Source organism: Ambystoma mexicanum, chromosome 12 (assembly GCF_040938575.1).
Source record: "Ambystoma mexicanum isolate Mex_15411 chromosome 12, UKY_AmexF1_1, whole genome shotgun sequence".
In the NCBI taxonomy this organism is placed as follows: domain Eukaryota; kingdom Metazoa; phylum Chordata; class Amphibia; order Caudata; family Ambystomatidae; genus Ambystoma; species Ambystoma mexicanum.
In genome coordinates, this window is record NC_090936.1 from 582,449,231 (window position 1) to 582,470,167 (window position 20,937).

The window sequence follows — 20,937 nt, forward strand, 5'->3', positions numbered from 1 at the left end:
ATTCCCATTTTTGCCCCATAGGGCATAATGGGAGTGGGGAAGGCGTTAATTACGCCACCGTAAATTACGGTGGCGTAATTAACAACAAGGTCCCTTAGCGCCATGGATTTTAACACCTGCTAAAAGCAGGTGTTAAATCCTCCATGGCGCTAAGGGACCTCGGAATCAGGCGGTAAGGGTCGGCGCTGTTTACGCTACCGTAAACCCCTTACCGCCTGGGTCGTAATGAGACCCCTTGTCTGCTTCATAATTTGAATGATGGTTTTCTCAATTGCTCTGTAATTTTGTACCATTCTCCTCTTTCTTTGTAAAGGTGCTTTGGCAGAAGCGCGTTATAAATTCAATAAATACAAATGCATATATTGTTCATCAAGTAAGCTTGCTGAGGCAGATGATTGGCATTTACCTTCCTAATACACTTTGTTAATAGTCATCATGTTTTGATCACAAATGTATGGATGCGGCCTTCCTCAGGACAGAATTAGTTGTGTCCTATATAGTCAAATATAGATCTCCTCAAACCCTTTCAGTAATATTTCAAGATGCCAAACAAAACCATGGTGGAAAGGTTAATGGATGGATTATAATGTAGCCCTCTGCGCCTTTTACAGACACAAGCATGTTTGAAAATCTCCAGAATTCCACATAAATTAAACAGCCTATTTCCAAACTCAACTCTAATCTTTGTGGGACTCGACATTTCTAGCTTAGATTGGCCTATTTAATGCTCTTTTTCTTTCCTGTTTATCAGGTGATAGATGCCATGTTGGACCGGACGAGCAGTGGAGGATTCTGCGGCAATGACGGGATGATGCATATGACTCTGCCGTCACTGCCCTTCGGAGGAATCGGTAAGAGAGTTGCCAGCTTCCTGGTTTATGGAAGAAATCTTCCAGATATGTGCAGAGATTCCCCATTTGTAGAACCATATGAAGGGATGTGGCCAGTGAATGCACTGGTAGCACTGGATGAAGATGTACAACCACACTGTGGCTGCGGTGGGCTTTGACTATCTCCTAAATCCTATATTCTGAGCAGCCAGCTCCTACCTGAATGAGCTTTGAGGAGCATTAGATTCTCTGAGATAAGAGGGCATGGTCTGGGCGTTTGCAATGCGCACTTCACAATCCATTGTATTCTGGATTAAGATTTCGAGAATAATCCTGCGTGGACGATAGCCAGTAGCTGTGTTCATTAATTAACAGGCGTTTCTTAGAAAGCAACATTAAACACTACTGGGCCAGGTTTAGTCAAACTAAAATGATGTTTAAAAGACCGCATACATGGGATAAAGTATCAGAATAGAGTGGAAGTTTAGAGGGTAGAAAATAACTAAAATACTTTAATTTGCGAAAGTGCACAAAGGGTAGATATTTTCGCTGAAAATTAAGGCCCCGATTCATGGAATTTTTTGCACGGTTAAAACTGACTTTGCACTGCTGAAAAGTGACTCAGCACTGGTGACACAAGCCCGGATTCATTGAACTGTGAAAAGTGTATTTTTGCAGAGCAAAGTCAGTGCAAGGTCAGTTGGAACCGTGCAAATTATTCCATGAATCGGCCCCTTAAGACTGTGGGCCTGATTCATGGAAGTGTTTTATAATGGCACAATCCCATAGGAAAACGTTCCATGAGTCAGGCCCTTTATATTTCACCGTGTAGCAGTGGAGGTGAAACGTTCAAGGCAGGTAGTTAGATTGGATATTGTTGTTGGGTGAACATTAGGGAATGTTTGGCTGGTACCCTTAGGGAAGAGCGGATAACTCCAAGCTGTGCGCTGCAGGCCACAACCACGAGTTTGATTGTAATCCGGGCCGATTTATGCCTTCAGCCTACCAAGCTCTGAAACTGGATTCCCAGTATTCACAGCGCTATAAATAACACACCAAATTTCCAATTATTATTATGCAGTGAGCCTGCCTCTTGCAGTTCAGCAGTGGAAGAGTGTGAAATACTGCTCTCCCACTATGGGACTAAACCTGGTATCCTACGGCCTGTTCCCTAGGACTTACACTTGGCAATGGGTGTTAATGCTGTTACAGGTTACAGGTCCTCAATGTCTCCTCGCTCACTTGAATAGGCCTGTGTACTGACATCCCCAAGGACCTCACCTTTCCCTTGTGTGTCAGCACATTTTCAGCCTGGCAAGAGCTTGAAACCTCTTTTCCGCCTGGCCTGTCGATCCCCATCTGTTGCCTTAACACCAATTAAGTTGTATTTGGGTCTGTCATCAGAGGATCAGTCAGCATCGTCCATGTTATCTGCCTATGTCTGCGCACTTATGTCAGCCAAATGGCTACTTCTTCCACTTACATAGTTTCATGGACTGGTACACTGATTGCAGGAAGCAGGGTAGCGTTTAAAATGTATAAGGCAGAGGATTAAAAGGCTTAGTTAAAGAGTCTCTTCCCCTTCTAGTCTCCAGACACCTATGTTCTCCACTGTCTCCTTCCTAAATTGCCAACTAGCTCAAACTCCTGCCGCAATTCTTCCTACCAACGCCCACACTTCTCTCTGCTGAACAGGGGCTTAATTACCTTAAGGTCCCCTCCACATGTGCTGAACTTGGACTGAGGATCTGCAGCTGTAGGGCCAGTTTGTACAAGTATTTGGAAGGACTTTGATGTGAGAAACATTGAGCATTACCTTAGGTGTAGGGTGTAGTGCTTCCTTTGAGCAGCATTGCTACTGAAGTCCTTAGTGATGATGGGGCTCCGCTTGCATCCAGTACATGATGGCAGACAGCCAGATGCCACAGGGTAGCAAACAAATTAAAGTACATCACTTTGCGCTGCCCAGGTCATCGGATGTGCGGAGTTCAAGAGGGTACAGCAGAGGGACCTGACCATCACAAGTATCTACTCAAGAGATCATACCATCAAAGCAAGAGTCCAGGGGAGCCTTGGAACAGAAAAAAGGGGGTGACACAAACAGCTTCTTAATTCACCATCATCTCGAGCAGGGATAGAGTGAGTGACAGTGACGCAACACATAGTGGGCCCATTTGAAAACCATGCTAAAGACCCCAATAAATGTATTTTCGTTCTGCACCGGGGTGTGTGAGCTCCATGTAGTTGACACTGAGTGGTGTTCCCATATTTGTTACATAAGGGTGGTGACCTGTGTGGAGGGGGAGGAAAGGAAAGATCATGCACATTTTTTAGAGAAGCAGCTCCAGAAGTAATCGGGTGCACATGCCTCCTCACAAGGACCCCACTCTGAGAGGCTCTGCCCCAAGCTTGAAATACTTTGTCAACAAGAGTTGTGGTTGGTCAGAATCAGTAGACGGACAAGGAGGGATGATTTTCCATCAGTTTCATTCTCTCCTCAAAGTCAAACGACCTAATCTTTCTCTAAACGTGTGCTACAAAGCCCTTCTCTATATAACAGAATGTCAAAAGGGTGCTTGTCAGGAAGTCAGGATGGCTAAACCAAGGCATGAATTAGTTTTCAAAAATTGATTGGCAGAGATTGCTAATTAAAATTGTGTCTTGATTAGCAAACAAACCCATGTTGTACTCATATGTTTAATGTCACCCAGAGATATTTGTACCCAAGACATAAAATGAGCATGTTTGGGTATCGCTGAAATAAGACATTTGTGAGAAGAGTTCGGCTTTGAAAATTTTTTAAAATTCTGCTAGACCTGCAGGTTGAGTAACTTAGTTTACCTGCTCAACCTAACAGAAATGCACTTCACCCATGGAAACGGATGACAAAAAATGTATATGCGCTTTCCATCAAATGGCCCATGTCACCAAGACCCCACTTTCGTTGGCAACACTACACTGCTGACACCCAGAGGCCAGCCATGCACCGTGAAACTTGTATTTGGCCTTTACTGTAAACAAAGTAAATGTTCAATAAAAGTTTTAAACATCCCCTACAAATGGTACTTTTTCCAAAAACCTTCTTACGTATATGCAAGTGGGCAAGCAGACTTTGCGAGCCCTGGCTGAGTGTCTGTAAAATGTAAAAGGTTAGCTGCATGAATGGACACAAATAAATAGATTTGATAGAAAGGCTCTGAAAACAGTTTGGCCAGCTCTCTCCCACAGGTGCTAACATATAATTAAATCATAATAATATAGCAAAGTGAGCTCTGGAGGCTTACTACAGTGCATGGTATTACAGTAGATCTGTAGATGTAGACTGATTGGAACTATTAATCACTACTTTGTGTAAACATCTAATTAGCTTTGTGTATTCATTATGTAAGAGGAAAGTAAGACTAAACAGATTGAATAGCACAGCAGACAGAGAACTGGCCAAAATAGGTGGAATATTGTAGTTTGCGGCCATTCACTTGCAGGGTAGCTGGTATAAAGCAACAGGACGCGTTTGACGTCAAAATACCAAATTTTAAAGGTATCAAGAGAAAAAGGGCGATTTACAATGCCTGATTGTTATTTGATCGTAAAAAAAGCACTGTAAAGGTCTTTTTCCCTTGAGACCTTTAAAATTGTGTTTTAAAAAATAAATATTCAGGGGTTTCACCCTGCCAAGCCCCCCATTGTTCCACCAACCGACCAACCCCAACCATCTTCCATGGGATTACAGCCCCAGCGCCCTCCCCCCAGCCTCTCTAGCAGGATTTCTGCCCCAGCCTGAGCGCCTTTCCCCCACCCCCTAATCCAAAACACATACATACAACACACACACATACCCGTTCTCCTTGCCCTCCCCTTCCTGGTCCCGCACAGTCTGTCAACCCCTGTGTGCACTCATGTGCGTCAGGGGCGTGACAGTTCACTTTAGAAAAGACCGCGCCATGCGGTCATGAAGTGGTTTTTCTAAAGCGACCTTTCAATGAAAAAAGCTTTATAAAAAAAAAAGATCTTTTCACTGGGAATGACATGGTGATAAGATAGAATGTCAAGAAGTACGGGATCAGTTCATGGGTTGAGCACCCGTTGCACAGATTAGCGCAATCAGCAAGTCACAGAACTAGGTTTACCATCAAAAGCATTTGGCTGTGTGATCATGTGCATTTTCAAAAGTGGCTGTCATTGTCATAATGTACATTTTCAAATGTGTTCACTCATCAATATGATGCATTTTCTCAACAAAATTAAATATAGTTGACACTATGTGATTTAGATACACTAACCTAAACTTTACTGTAAAGCATGGAAACAATGCAGAGTTTTAAGTAGCATTACAGTAATTATGCATTATGTAACAGCTTACATTTTTAGGAATGGAATAACAGGACTGTCTTTGTCAGACAGTATCCTCCAGATTTACTTCTGGTTTGCAATTCTTTGAAAAAGAAAATCTTGCATAGCACTTCCCCACAAGCCTTTGGCACTTAAGAGTGGAGGGGATAATTACTGCTGCACTCTTTCCCTCCATTAGAGAAAAGAGGGTGGAGAGAGAGCCCTGAGGGCAAGAGACAAATGCATTGTGAGCTGTGTTTTCATTGAACAGGGTAACTTAAATAGCTAGTTTTGCTACATAAGCGTCAATTTAATTAGCAAACCTACAGAATTGCATAGCAAATTGCTATGCGACACTGATTATGTTATGCCTTGCTAAACATGAATGTAGCCCTCTATCCAGAATCCTATTCTGATCTAGTTTCTTTTGCTACTTCTCTAAAGAAAAAAAACACAAAACAACCAAGATATACTTTTGGGAGTAAGCAACTCATGGTGGCAACAGTAAAGACAGACACAAGTGATCACAGTTCAAGGGTGTTTATTAAACTGTATAAATGGGTGAGAAAAACGACTAATCTAAACCTAAATCTAAGCTGAGAGCAAGCTACAACCATCAAATTATATTGAGGCAGTCCTAGTGTCGTCTTGTCAAATAAAAAGGGCCTATACTAAAAAATCCTAATTCCATTCCTTACCACTAAGTTACAAAATAGTGTGAAATAATGTTCACCAGAAAAGAAAGAAGTGTTCACAAAATGATAAAACAGGATGGTATAGCTAGGGTCTCCCTGCCCCATGTTTTAAGCACGGGACAAGGTGGGACTCCTGAGCACAACACACACCTGGGCTTCTCCAGCATGAGGTTGTAGATATTCTAAGCGATATCAGAACCTTCTGTGGCCAAGTCTCTTTCATGCAAAGTCTGTTGCCTCTAAGGGCCTGATGTATCAACAATAACAAAACAAAGGTTCCTTTACGTATTCTTTTACATTAGGTGCAGTCTCTTCACTCCTGGATCATCCTGAACTGGGCTGTGATCCTTCATTAATGTTAGCCTCCCCCAGTCGGGTTCACTATGGGCAGAGACACAGTTCAATTTGCTTTATCACAATGCAGGATTCGCTTCCCTTAGCTTTTCTCTTGACTACGTGTCAAAGACTTTCGATTGTGCAAGGGGTTTTACTCGACCCTTGTATGACCACTTTTACTTCTTACGTCAGTCCGGTTTACTTTCGGTTCTCCCTCCGACTCACCAGCTGTGCTGAACCCCTTGGTGTTTCTTGTGTCTGGAGCCAAGGACGGTACCACGGTAGCAAGCACCTCTCCCCGCCTTGGTTATCAGTGCGGGAGGGCACTGTGCACCGTTGACATCTATTACACCAGACACCAGCTGTAGTTCCCGGTCTTATAATTCCTTTCATGGAGGCTCCGCATGTCTGGGTTGAAAAGGGCAAGGGCACTACCCTTCTTGTCATCCCTTCAGGTCTCACCACCTTTCTCCTCCATTTGAACTGCCGTCCTGGAATAGCCGCTTCCTCGTGCATTTGGCCTTGTTCAAAGTGTGCTCTTGTGCTCCGCCTTTTATCCCTGTGGGGAAGGGAAAGGGCCCTCAGGTGTGTGTAGTTATTATCAATTGCCTGACTCTGCCTGACCCTTGTGTTGGGACATGTCAGGTAAACGACTCTGGTGTTAGTCTGTTGTCTTTCACGGTGTAAGAAAGTGTTTGTGTCGGAAAAGGGGTGGGGGATAGAGCTTCTAAATAACCTACGGGGTAGGATGGGGAAAAGGTATTATAAGGAAGGGGGTACCGTGTCTCATCCGTTGGTGTCCCACTTCCACTCCCTGAAGCCCCCGATCCAGGTGATCCTCCCCCACTGGTCCACCCCAGGAACTGGATCCAAAAGCGATGGCCGTGGCCTGGCCCCCTGGATGACAGATCTCTGGGACTAGCGGGTGAGACACCTTCAGGTTTCTCACATGAGGCACTGTCCAAACATAGGGATGACTGCTCGCTACTGACCCCAAGCCCTGTTCTATGTTTACAGTTCCAAGCATATAGTTCATGTACTACTGGAGTGCTGTCCTATGACTCCAGAAATGTCTCTCTGTTTCCCCTTCAAATTGTGTTTACCACAGTCTTTCTCCTCTGTTTTGTTCCTCCCCCAAACTGGGTTCTTTCAGTCTCTCCCACCCCACTTTGAGGTTCCACTCTTTCTCACACCCTGCATTGGGCTCTTTTCCTTCTTTTCCCATTTTCAGGCTCTGCTCTTTCTCTCTCCAACTATGGGATTTCTCAGTTCTCTCCCCACATTGGGCTTGTCTCTGTTTCTCTCCCCAATCTGGGGTTTCTCCGTTCTTGCTCAGCTCAGGGCTTCCCTCTTTCTCTTTCCCCAATCTTAGGCTTCTCGTGTCCTCCCCATTCCAGGGCTTGCCTCTGTCTTTTCCCCCACTCTGGGACTTTTCCGTCTTTTCTTGGGCTCTCTTTCCACTCTGGGGTTTCTCTGGTCTCTCCCCAGTCTGGGGCTTGTCTGATTCTCTTTCCTTGCCCTAGGGCTTCTTGGTTCTCTCCCCGCTCAGAGCTTGTGTCTCTCTGTCTTGCCGTGCTGCCCGCCACCCATTTCACTGGAGCCACCACATTTCTGCTTGATATGGGCATTGTTCCTCTGGAGGATAGTGCGAGCTGTATCGCGCTCCTCTATCCGCAGAGCAGCTTACACAACTGGTAAACTGGACTCTGCTTCAGCTGGGGGCTTCTCTTCTTTCCCGGTCTCTCTGAGTGGAAACCGCTGTGTGTCTTCTCCTCTTCTCCTCGGGGCTTTGCCTCGGCTCTCCAAGGATCTCTGCTCTTGCTCATGTGCGAAATAGGGCAGTTCCTGTTACCCGTCTGCGTAACCTTGCTTCACTCACCAAGTGCATACTGTGAGCCGGGACGCCTCATCTGGTGTTCTCTCTCTCCTCCCAGCCACAAATCCTGTGTGCGCTGCGATATAGTTGAACTCCACGGGCTGCCCCACGGCCTTCTTCTAATTGGTTCCTCAGATGAGATGCCTCCGGAGGCCGTTCTTTTCACCTTTCTGCTGTTTCGCATAAGGGCTGAGTAAAGTTTGGGTCAGCAACATAGCCATTAAAAGGGTCACAGGGTTATCATATGCCTTAGCTCTTACATACCCCATGATAGTGTTAGTGTCTGGGTGGCAGGGATTGTGATTTGTACCCCTCGCTGAGGTCTTCCTGTCTCTGAAGGGGGGGGAGGTCACCTCCAGAAGGATCCCGCTTAACCTGTCCCCTAGTGGGTGTTAAGCCTAGCGTGCTCACCTTCCTAGTCCCAAAGCAGGTGGCTCCCTCTATGGGAGAGGTGACAATCTTCTCAGAATTGCTGCATACCCCCAGCATTTCATCTAGGCCCTCCTCTATTCGGTCTATAGGGTAGTGGCTAAGGTAGTCCATGTATTGTTGGTCTTTGCCCTTGCAATGCTCGACCATGAAATAGAACGGTTGTAGGTCTAGAAACCACCTCATTACCCTAGTATTGGCATCTTTGCGTAGCTGCATCCAGGTTAAAAGAGAGCTTCGCAATTTAGATGCAGCATTCCAATCTTTTAAAGTGGCTGATTGTGTACTCAAAACTCTACCTAAAGTCAAGACTCTGAGTGTTATCCCAGATCAAGAACTGAGCATGAAAGCTCATGTTAGTCATCTAGTTTCTTGGTCCTATCATCGGATCTTGCTTGGATTACTGCTCGAGCCTACTGCAGGGCCTGGCTCAGGGAGTGCTGAATCGCCTTTAGGATGTCCAAAATAATGCAGTCAAACTCCTGCTTCCGTGGTACTGGCCTTGACTCTAGATGCAAGCAAAGCCAAGCGGTTCATCACAGCCAGTGAGTCGAAGGGAAAGCCGATAAGAACCGAACGGTGTTGAATGAAAGTTGCAAAGTGGCAATTTGAAGAAAGTTCAAAGAACTGTGAATTGTAAAAGGGAAAACCATCTGCAGAGGGAACCGGCACCACGTGGGTGCTGACTCGAAAGACTCTGGTCAAAACCCGTTGAGTAAAACTACAGATACCAGAAGGCCATAGGAGAGCTGCCAAGATAGGTCAAAGTGGTTGTACAGGAGATCAAGCAAAATCCCTGTACAGTCGAAATCCTTTGACCTAGGAACTGTAGAGGAAGTAAAGGAAGTGAAAACCCGCTTCGAGAGAAAGCAAGGGAAGTGAATCCCAAAAACATTGAAAGCAAATGTGAATGTGAAGTTGGCAAGAGTGAACCCAGAAGAGGGATGCTGACGAATAGAGGACAAAGTCTAATGTCCCAAGAAACAGTGTGTTGACAAACGTGAACACCGCCGAGGGATGTACACGATGAACTGTTTATAAAGACATTAAGATTGGTGAATGCTGGAAAAACCATACTGAACCCGGTGGAGGGAGACTGCAAGCAAAGAAGGGTCTGCGCCCGCAAGAGGGGGAGCCAGGGGTGAAGCCAACACCCGAGAAATACGTAGAACAGAACTTTGTGTTTGTTAGTTGATGTTTTATACCTATCAGGCCCTCGGTACCAGGAGGGGCAACCAGGAAGGCCTTGATATTGAAAGGAACTGTTTTACAATCTGAACCCGGAAGAGGGAGATCCAGGGGGTGAAAAGCTATCACCCAACACCATGAGGAACAAAGGTCATCGCCTGGAAGAGGGGGACCCAGGGGTGAAGAATCCTCACCCTAAATAAAACCAGGAAACAGACTTTCATTTTGTTGAAGGAACATTTGTTTTGTTATTTGAATAAGTCAGGCCCTCGAAGGCAAGAGACTTTCAAGAGAAACAAGACTTGGCCATCGACGGCCCCGATAGCTGCAAGTGGAACTGTCATCTCGTGCTGGGAAAGCCCGAGAGTGTACTGGGCTCCAAGATCCCACCTTACCCCATGCTCAAAACGTGGGGAAGGGAGTCCCTGGCTACCGCATCCTGACATATTATTTGTGAACACTTCTTCTTTTCTTGAAAACTATCCCACACCCTTTTGTATTAGTTGTAAGGTTCGGCAATAGGTTTCTTAGTATAGGCCTGTTTTATTTTGACACAACGCTACCAGACTAGGACTGCCTTATTTTCATTTGATGGTCGATGCTTGCTCCCAACTTAGATTTAGGTTTAGATTAGGGGTTTTTCCAACCTTCATACAGTTTGATAAACACCCTTGAACTGTGATCACTTGTGTCTGTCTTTACTGTTGCCACTGCGAGTTCCTTACATATGCTAGTTCCTAAGGGTAAGCTCTCATTTGTATTGGAGGGATGCTTCCTGATGATAGCTCCACGCCTTTGTAACGCATTACCACCAGATCTAAGGTCCTGCTCCTCACTGGTGTCCTTTAAACGCAGACTCAAAACTCTTTTGTTCGAATGAACCATCTTCTTCTGATTCCTTAAGATGTAGGCCAATGCTTGATGATTCCCCTTTTTGTCTCTTGTTGTATGTCTGTCCACGCTTCCATGCCATAGGGCCTATGTCCCAGTGTGTTACAAATAAACTAAATAAATATAATGAAGAGTGGTCAGTGATAAGCCTAAATTACCTACCAGTCTAATAATATCTTAAGCTGGTAATGGTCCATTTCATGGCCAATGCATCTAACTCTGCAGTTGCATAATTGTGTTGCCCCAGGAAATAGTTTCCATCTTGTATACAATACCGAATGTTCTTGATCCTCATGCAACTGGGATGGGACAGCTCCTAACCTAACCTTAGAAGCATCTGTCTGGCGTATAAACTCCTTATTGATGTCCGGCATTTTAAAAAACTGGTTAATCAAAGAGGACCTTTTTAGGGCATCTAAGCTATTCTGGTTTTCCCCGAGTCCAGACAAGTTTGTTTGGTTGTGAGTTCTTAATGTTGACTGTCAAACATGCAGCCAGGGTGGAAGAATTCAGGATAAACCAACGGGAATAGAAGGCTAGCCCTAGGAAGGCTCAAAGTTCTGCTTGCTTTTTGGTTTGGTTGTTAAGGCCACTGCTCTCACTTTCTAACTTTGGGACTGTATTAACCCATTGTCAACAAAGTAGCCTAGATATTTTATGGCACTTTGGGCAAAAAAATAACGTAATAATTTTCTTATATTGTCCTACATGTCGGACTCCATCGGTACCGGGACTGGACACCGAACCATGCTGCTCAGCATAGTCTTGTGTGAGGAGTCAGGAATGAAACCTGGACACAAGTTAGCCATGATTTTGGTTAAAGACTTTTATTGAAAATAAAAGGGTTGGGAAAATGCCCTTCTGACCCTGCTCTAAGAGGAATGTCCCTACCTAAACCAATAACTAAGGATCTGTCTGTGTCAGAATATCCAAAAAAAACTGTCCTGTGTCCAAAGTTCTGTTCTGTCCCTCACACTATAAACTAAACTCTAAGGTGAAAATAGAAGTGTCTTTAACCTTGGGTGGCTTATAAAAGTGTTCATAAAGGAAGAATACATAGCTCCAACATAAAAGTTCTTCTTCTTGGTCGGTGAGCTGTCTAGCTCCACCACGCCTGTCTGAGTTTGTCGGTTCCTCGAGCCTCGCAGAGAGGTGCATCTTTCTCTCGCCAACAGCAGCACCCGCTCGTCTGAGCTTTTCGGTACATCGAGCCTCACAGAGAGGTGTAGCTTTCTCTCACCAACAGCAGCAGAAGCCAACTCTCTGCTTCTGTTTACCATGAAATTCAATGGGCCTCACCTCAGCTGGATAGGGGACTTAGTTCTCCTGCCAGCCTGGTGAACACAGTAGACTGCAAGTGCTAGCTTCCCTCCTCTGTTGGATAGCTATTTCCCACCTCTGCTGGGTCAGTCTCTCTTTGTACTTGTGAGAGTCCAGACTGTGAGCCCCAACTCTCCTGGTCAGCTGGGAAGCTTCTTCTCCTTCCGCTGGGCCAGTCTCCCCTCCTTGAACATGTCAGAGATTATACTGCCTCTAGGAAAGTGTCCCAGTCTTCCTTCTTCTGGCTTCTCTCCTTCTACCTGGTTTGCCCAGGGAGGGCTCTTCTCACACTACCTGATTCTTTCCTTGCTTTTATATTGGCTCTGGCCAATAGGATTTGGGGACAGACTAAACCACTGATAGTGGTTCTCATGAGGAGTGATCATTGTTCCTCCACTCCTCTCCCTCGTCCCAGAACTGGGAAAGTGATCTTCATTAAGTTAACTCTTATTCTTTCTCGTCCCAGTACTTTTTAGGGGATTGGTAAGAGGAGTCCAATTTATGAGACTATTAGGGGAGGTATTGTTCTTACGATCATAAGAAGATGGTTTTGGGTCCCGATTGGCGGAAATACTGCGTCTCATCTGGTAAATCCACTTTACTACCATTAGGATTGTCTCCCGCCACATGGTCCACCCTCAGGCAGCTACCCCCAGGGTCGGCATCGGGCAGCAGCCGCCCTTCCCTGGCCACACGGGGAGAGACCTTCCCAGAGGAGACAGTGATGAGATTGCCAGATTCATCACACTTGGTTACAAGATCAGAACGCTGCCACTGAGCTATCCTTCCTGACGTTTTGTTGGGTTAGCCGTGAGTCCCGATCTTCACAAGACCGTAGTTCCACTAGGCTGCCCCTTTGTGGACGATACACAGAGTTCTTGAGGTCCTTAGTGTCTTGATGTTAAGCATTTGTTTCACCTTCTGCATAAGGTGGAACATGGAAGTTGTGCCTTTGTCGGTAAGGATTTCTTTGGGAAAGCCCACGCTGGAGAGATAGGGGATTAGGTGTTTCAGAATATGCTTGGCAATGTTGTTTCTCATGGGAAACGCTTTAGGGTATTCGGTGGCATAATCAGGGCTTACTAGAATGTGTTTTTTCTTCAACTTGGAAGGCTGAAGCAGTCCCACAATGCTCTTGGCAATTCAGGAAAAAGGTACTTCAATAACAGGAAGGGGTTGTATTGGGGCTTGGGGTGCCAGGGTAGTTGAGGTCTTTTGACATATTTGGCAGAAGGCACAATAGGCTTTTGCATTGGAGTAGACAATGGGCCAGTACAATTTGTCAAGGAAATGGTTTTGGATCTTCCCTATCTCTTATTGTTCAGCTGTTAAATAGGAATGGGCTAGTCCCATCACTGTTTTCCGATGACTCTGAGGAATAACTAATTGGATCTTCTTTGTTCCGTTCCCCACAATATATCCTCGATATAAGAGATCCCTCTTTGTGAAAAAGAAGCAACCCTTTGCATTTCAGTCATAGCTCGTTCAAAGGCTTAAGACAGATTCTGATCATTCCTTTGGGCCAAGGCCAGATCATGCAAGCTAAGGGTATCATCTCGATCGGCTTAGGGCAGAGCGCTTAAGGTCTTCTCCGCCTGCCCGAAACTTCGGTTACCTCCCTCTGTAATGCTGAGGTCCTCAACTTCTTGTAGGTGAGGGGTCAGGGCCTGTTCTAGGATTCTGTGAGCTATAGGTTCTACAGGATTTATTTTGTAGCTAGGGACTACCAAGCACTACCTTTACTTCAACCCTATAGTCTGGGTCGATGACGACGGCTGCTACATCGAATGAGTGTTTCCAGGCTAACCCGGATTTGGCTGCCCACTGAATATATGCCCCTTTCAGTGGAGAGATGGCCAGTCCTGTAGGAATATATCTACTTCCCTTTGCAGGGATTTAAACCTCTCCCAAACTAAAGAGTTCGGATCAAGAAGCCTGGGATGCAGCTATTTCCGGGAGTTTGGCCCTAGGGTCTAATCTTTTCATTAAAATGATGGTCAACCCTGTATCACACTGTACGAATACCACTTATGATACCACTTGTGGTAAGTCAGAATCAGGAGATGAAAAGGAGGCATGATTTTTCATTAGTTTTATTCTCTCTTCAAAGTAAAAAGACTTAGGGCCTCATTATGACATTGGCGGTAGCCGTGCTGGTAACCGGAGTCAGGAAATTACAGGCACATGGCAATGGGCAATTACCGGGGCATTCCGGCCCCGCCGGACCCGGTAATTGCCCATTGCCGGGTGCCAGTAATTATTACTCCCCATTCCCATTTGAGTCCCATTGGACTCAATCGGAAAGGGGAGGCCGGATGTACCGGCACCATTCATGAATGAATGGTGCTGGTGCATCTGTCGAAGTCCGCTCGCAGGTGCCGGTACGCCCGCCAGGTCAGACCTGGCAGGCTGAAAGGCACCCGCGAGCAGAACTCGTAGTTTGCCGGTCCAGTAACAACGGTAGCGGCATGCTTACCGGTACCCTTGTTACGGGACTGGCAACCTTGTAATGAGGCCCTTAATCTTTCCCTAAATGTGTTATACTAAGCACTTCTCTATAAAACAGAAAGTCAAAACGGTGTTCGTCATGGTGTCAGGATATCTAAACATAAGTCCTATGTCCAGAATCCTATTTTAACCTTGTTTTTTCCCCCTACTACTCAAAAGGAGAAAACATAAAACAACCCAGACATACTTTTGGGGCATTGCCCAATAAAAGGGATGGCTGCTGGCTTCTGATCCCCACCCATATGTCTCTTTGGCATAGGCCCCGGCCTATGTTCCTAGTCCCAAGCTCATAGTTAATGTACTGTTGGGTCTTCTCAGTGGTCTACATGCTTGTCTCTGTCTCTCTTCCCACCTTGGGACTTCTTGGGTTTCTCCCCACTCTGGGGCATGCCTCTCTGTTTTACTGTGTCACTCACCTCCCATTCCGCTGGAGCCACCACGTAGCTGCTTGATATGGGCGGTGCTCCTCAGGAGAGTTGTGCGGTCTGTCCTCCGCTCCTCTCTCCATGAAGCTGCTTAGGCGGTGGTCAACTGGGCTCTACGTCGGCCGGTGGCTTCTCTTCTTTCCCGGTCTCGCCGAGTAGAGACTTGCATGCAACTTCTCCTCAGGGCCTTGTCTCGGCCCTGCAAGCATGTCTACTTGCGCTCGTGTTAAGGTGTGGGAAGGTTCTGGTTACCCATCGGCAAGGCCCTGCTGCATTCACCAAGTGCACAATGCGGCCCGGGTGCTTCCTCTGGTGTTCTTTCTCTCCTGTTGGTCACACCTTCTGTGTGTACTGTGATGTAGTTGAAGTTTGGGGGCTGCGCTGATGCCTTCTTCTGATTGGTTCCTATGGTGATGGGCCTCTAGAGGCCATGTTTTTATCTTTCTGCTGTTTCCTATAAGGATTGAGTAAAGTTTGGGTCAGAAGCACAGCTAGCAATTAAAGGGGTCACAGGGTTATCATATACTTTGCTCCTACATAACCCATGAATGTGTTCGTGTTTTGGGAGGAAGGATTGTGACTTGTACCCCTCTCAGGGAAAGGCCACCTCCAGAGGGATCACGCTTACCCTGTCCACTAGGGGTGTTAAGTGTGGCGGGCTCACCTCCCTAGTCCCAAAGGGTTTGGCTCCCCTTTGGGGAGACATGACAAGCTTCTTGGATTCATCACAAAGGCTTGTCTCATGTTTTCCAGGACAGAGGGCCACATTCAAAATTGTGGTGCATCCCTCCCAATTTTTACAGATTACACCTATGATGAAGTCCTCTGCCTTGTTTGGGGACTTCTAGTGGGGTGACCCAGGGATCCGGGTACCTCCATGAGCCAGTGGATGATGTGCCTGGGGCTGGTAAAGGGAGGATCCTGTCACATCCACATAGTCCCCTCCAGTGGGTAAGAGACCATCACATGTTCCAACAAATCGCTAATGCCCCATGTATCATCATAAATGCTGGCAGTAATGCTTTGTAAGTATTCCCCAACATATTTGAAGAAACATCTCTGCGCTAACAATTACAGGAGAACAAAGATAAGTTTCACAATCGGAATTCTCATGCAGCCTGTACTACACGAACACTCACCACTGAAAGTGAAGCAAATGCAGCTCTGCATCCAGACTCCACCACCCGTATGCACCCAAATCCAACATCTTGGAAGCAGGTTCTAACACTATCGTCTGCTTGCTGCTTTAGAAAAACATTGAAGCGCCCTATTAAAAGCAAGTCCATTTTATCCACAGTTCAACTAAGACCCAGATGGCCAGATGGAAATGACTGAGGAAATCCCAAAATTAGAATCAGGCTTTAAAATCCTTTGAGGGAGACCACAGGAGTGTGGATGTTGGGAACAAAGCAAGAGCAGACTTCAGCATAAATTGATGATTGGCAGGAGAGCAGAGAAAAAGAGATTGGAGGAAGAGGTGGGAGCAGAGACTTGTGGCATGTGCGGAGGAGGTGCTATCAGGAGAAGTGAAGGTGATGGTAGAAACGATAAAGAAGAGGTGTGAGGGGGGTGCAACAGTAGGTGGCAGGAGGAGTTCAAAAGCAGGTGGCAGGGAAAGAAGTGATAGTAGTAGCATGAGGAGTACAAAAGAAGGTGGCAGGGTGAGAAGTGAATCTGATGGCAGGAGGAGTAAAGAAAGGGATGTCAGGAGTAGAACAGCAGTGGGTGGAAGGAGGAGAACAACGAAAAGTGGTGCCAGTGGTGGCAGAAGGAGTTGAAGTGGTGGCATGAGTTGGTCAGCAACAATTTAAGAAGCAAAGAAAAACATCTAGGACTAGATTAGTCAGCAGGAAAAAAGAGGAGAAGAGGGCATGAAATACTCAAGCAGGCCTTGCAAGTTCTTAAAAATCCCACTAGACCTGTAGGGCAAGTTCCTTAGTTTACATAGTTGACCTAAGAGAAATGCACTTGCCCCAAGGTGACTGGTAACAACATATTTACCAGTGCTTTTTGTAAAATGGTGCATGTCGCCATAAAGGTGTCTCTCTGGCTAGTCCCCGGGGATCTGTCAACCATGTGGCCAGGACACAGCCACCTGTTAGATCCAGTTCCTGGGGGTGGACCAGTGAGGGAGGATCCCCTGGATGGGGGATCCTTGGGGAGTGGGAGTAGGACAGCGAGGGTTGAGACGTGGTATCCCCTTCCTTCAAAACCTTTTCCCCATACTCGCACATAGGACGTTCAAAAACACTGCCCCTCCCTTTACGACACGAACACTTTCGCACAACATAAAAGACAACTGACTAACACCAGAGCCGTTTACCTGACATGTCCCACTACCAGGGTCAGGCAAAGTCAGAATCACACAAACCACAGGGATAAAAGGTGGAGCAAGAGAGCACAGTACGAGCACGGCAGACAGCACAATGAGACGGCTAACCAGGCACAGCAGTTCAAGAGAAGGAGAAAGGCGGAGGGAATTGAGAGGGTGGCGAGGAGAGAGGCGACCTTGCCCTTTTCTTCCCAGGCCTGCGTAACCTTCGTGGAAAAGGACATAAGACCGTGAACAATAGTACAAGTGTCTTGCAGCAGAGGTCAACGCTACATGGGGTAAGCATATGCCGATAAGCAGGAATGAGGGAGACTCCTGCTCACTGTGGTACCGACCTAGACTCCAGATAGAAGGAAAGCCATGCGGTTCGTCACAGCCAGTGAGTCGGAGGGAGAACCGATAAGGACCAGACTGTGCTGAATGAAAGTTGCAAAGTGGCACATTAAGAGAAGTTCAAGGACCTGTAAAATTGTTAAAGGAAGAACAGCTGCAGAGGGAACCAGCACCACGTGGGTGCTAACTCGAGAGACTCTGGTCGACCAAATGTGAATTGAAACTACAGATACCAGAAGGCCGTAGGAGAGCTGCCAAGATAGGTCAAAGTGATCATGGAGGAGGTCTAGCAAAATCCCCGTACAGTGGAAAGTTTTTGATCTATAAACTGTTAAGAGAAAGCAAGGGAAGTGAATCCCGTAGCGAGTGAAGGCAAGGGAGGTGAATCCCGCAAAACTTGAAAGTAAAAGGAATTGTGAAGTGGCAAGAGTGAACCCCGGTGGAGGGATGCCAGTAAAGAGGGGCGAAGTCTAAGGTGCCGAGAAACAGTGTATTGACAAACATGAACCCGGAAGAGGGATGTCCATGAAGAACTGTTTAAAAAGACATTACGATTTGTGAAAACCAGAAAATCCATAGTAACCTGGCAGATGGAGGCTAACAAATATCAAGAGGGGTCAGCGCCCAGAAGAGGGGGACTCGGGGAGTGAAGAATCCTCACTCTAAGTAAAATTAGCAAACACAAACTTACATTTTGTTGAAGGAACTTTGGTTTTGTTGTTTGAATATGTCAGGTCCTTGAAGGCAAGAGACTTTCAAGAGAAACGAGACTTGGCCCTTGACAGACCTGATAGCTGAAACAGAACTGACATCTCATGCTGGGAAAGCTCGAGCGTATCCTGTGCTCTAAGATCCCACCTTACCCCATGCTCAAAACGTGAGGCAGGGAGACCCCAGGTTCTGCATCCTGAATTTTGAATTTTTTAATTTTGAGTCATTTGTATCGCGCACCGGACAAACTAAATCATATTTGTGAACATTTCTTTCTTTTCTTGAAAACGAACCCACACCCTTTTTGTATTAGTTGTAAAGATTGGCAATAGGTTTTTCTTAGTAAAGGCCTTTTCATTTGACGTAACGCCACTAGGACTGCCTTATTTTTCATTTGATGGTCGACGCTGGCTCACATTTTAGATTTAGGTTTAGATTAGGCATTTTCCAACATGAACACAGTTTAATAAACACCCTTGAACTGTGCTCACTCGTGTATGTCCTTACTGTTGCCACCATAAATTCCGAACAGACACTACATGTTTGACGCAATGCTATCAAGAATGCAGAGTGAAACCTGTATTTGCCATTTACTGCAAACCAAGTGTGTTTGCAGTAAATGAAAAATACGTTTCTAACACTTCCATACTCGCCAGCATGGTCGAGTATCATGGAAATGGTACTCGCCCTTCATAAAAACTACTTGCCAATGCTAGTGGGCTCGTAGATTTTGCGATCCCTGCCAAGGCACAGGATTAGGGCTAAGGCCCCAATCATTAACCCTTTTGCCCATGCCTGGACAGATTGGGTGAGAAAAAAGTCCACTCAAGGCAGTGCATTCAGCTTTTCAGACAGCATTGAACCGACAACATCCCAGCCACGCATTGCTTCAAATGCTTTACAGTAAAACTACTGCCTGAAGAGTGACCTTTCTCTGTTTCTTCCCCTGCAGGGCATAGCGGCATGGGCAATTATCACGGCAAGTTCAGCTTTAATACCTTCTCACACCACCGTGCAGTCCTCCTGCGCAGCCCTGGCCTGGAGAAGCTCAACACCCTACGGTACCCGCCCTACACCAAGAGTAACTTGGGCCTGCTGCTTTGTGCCACTGAGGTCAAGCAAAAAGGGATGTGCACGCTTCTCTGAACCAGAAGATCAGCCGGGTTGGAGCTTGGACACGTCCCACTTCCTTTATCTCTGTCACATGTCACTTTATGGAATTTAAGCAGCAATTGTTTGCTCTTTCTCTCGCATTCTCGATCCCAGAGGTGGGCCATTCTAGAAAGTGATCTGTAGATTACTCTATCCATAGATGTTATGAGAGCACATTTCACGTATTTCACCTTCCCCACACTTTCCCAACTTTCAAAAGTCAGAGTGTTCCAAATACTTGTTAATAAACAACCAGTATTATTTAAAGGTTTCACAGATGGCATGGGGCTAATTGGCAAGTATGTTTGCCCATAGGCCATTCAGGGTGCCTTGTGGTTGCAATGCTCTTCAGCAATTTCATGCAATCTTCAGTGTCCAGTTTGCCTCCACAATGTCTAATGCTTTTCAGTAATTCCCCTTAGTACCTTTTCCATTTCCCGACCTAATTCTATTTCCGCTGCTCGGTAGGACACTCAGCTTTCAGCCATGAGAGCTCTTGCTAGTCTCTATTATATTTCCATTCTTAACATCATCTCTGTATGTCATAATCAGTCATCTGCACCCTCAGTCTCTCAAGCCCTCTTTTTAAATCCTCTTATCTGGCCTTCTTATCACTCTTCCTGCCATCTTTAGCCACTCTTACGATCGAGGAGATCTGAATTAGTGGCTTAACTGTTGAGTTTAGAAAAAGGAGATCCGAGACTCATTCCCGGAATGGGTGGCAGTGCTACAGCCAGTGATAAGATTTGGTGGTGCATTATGACCAATTACAGAAGGCCGCCTACTGTTAGACTAAATCAAATCGGTTATGCCAATTTACTGGGGATAGTAAAACTACCACTGGTGGTAAATTCCACCAGCAATACACATTCTACAAAAATATAAAATCTTAATTAAGATAAAAAATAAAACCTGTTCTGAGATGGTCTATAACATTATCTTTCTCTAACTACCTTCAGTGTAAATTGTGTACTGTGTGTTGTTACATAACACTAATGCAAAAATGGCTGAATCCTAGAAAAAATGATGCAATCTCCTGCATTTTGTTTAGATAGATTAATACTGGGGTGCTCACTGTGCCCACAAGCAATCTGTGTCAACATTAAGTATTGTTTGTCTCAATCTTTGGATAGTATCTGGCAATAAATATATAATCCACGGTGGTCGCAGTGACATCCTTCTCAAGTACCTTGAGTTGGATGAACATTTAATGTTGGATCTTTCTTTAATGTGTTGTTCATATGCTGCTGTATGTGTGACACTGACGTGTGATTTCTTTTTGCACTTTTTTGTGAATTTACTTAGTGTAACAGTGATGGAAGTTGTTTCTCTTTTTAAATATCTGTACTTTTAGCCACTGTGTTTTAAGTCTTTCTAGTGTAATATTGAGGAAATTGTTCTCTTTTAATTATTTGTTATGTATGTTAAAGATTCATTTGGTTTAACCAATAAACATTATTTTAAAAATTGTATTTGTTTTTTAAGAATAAAATAAATTAACGTAGATACATTCATGTGTCATGTGTGAAGGCATAATGAAGCAAGACACAGACAACAAATTCAAAGTTCAAACAGAATTGTT

General features: G+C 45.5%; 1 protein-coding gene across 1 annotated transcript in view; it reads left to right on the top strand.

Annotated features, from left to right (window-relative positions):
* LOC138513823 (aldehyde dehydrogenase family 3 member B1-like) overlaps nucleotides 1-20,718 on the top strand; it is a 219,190-nt gene extending 198,472 nt beyond the window's left edge. Inside the window, exons 8-9 of the mRNA XM_069628932.1 lie at nucleotides 752-851; nucleotides 19,156-20,718. Of these exons, the coding sequence (XP_069485033.1) occupies nucleotides 752-851; nucleotides 19,156-19,349 (294 nt within the window). The 3' untranslated portion in view covers nucleotides 19,350-20,718. The remainder of the gene's footprint in view (nucleotides 1-751; nucleotides 852-19,155) is intronic.
* Nucleotides 20,719-20,937: the final 219 nt, after the last annotated feature.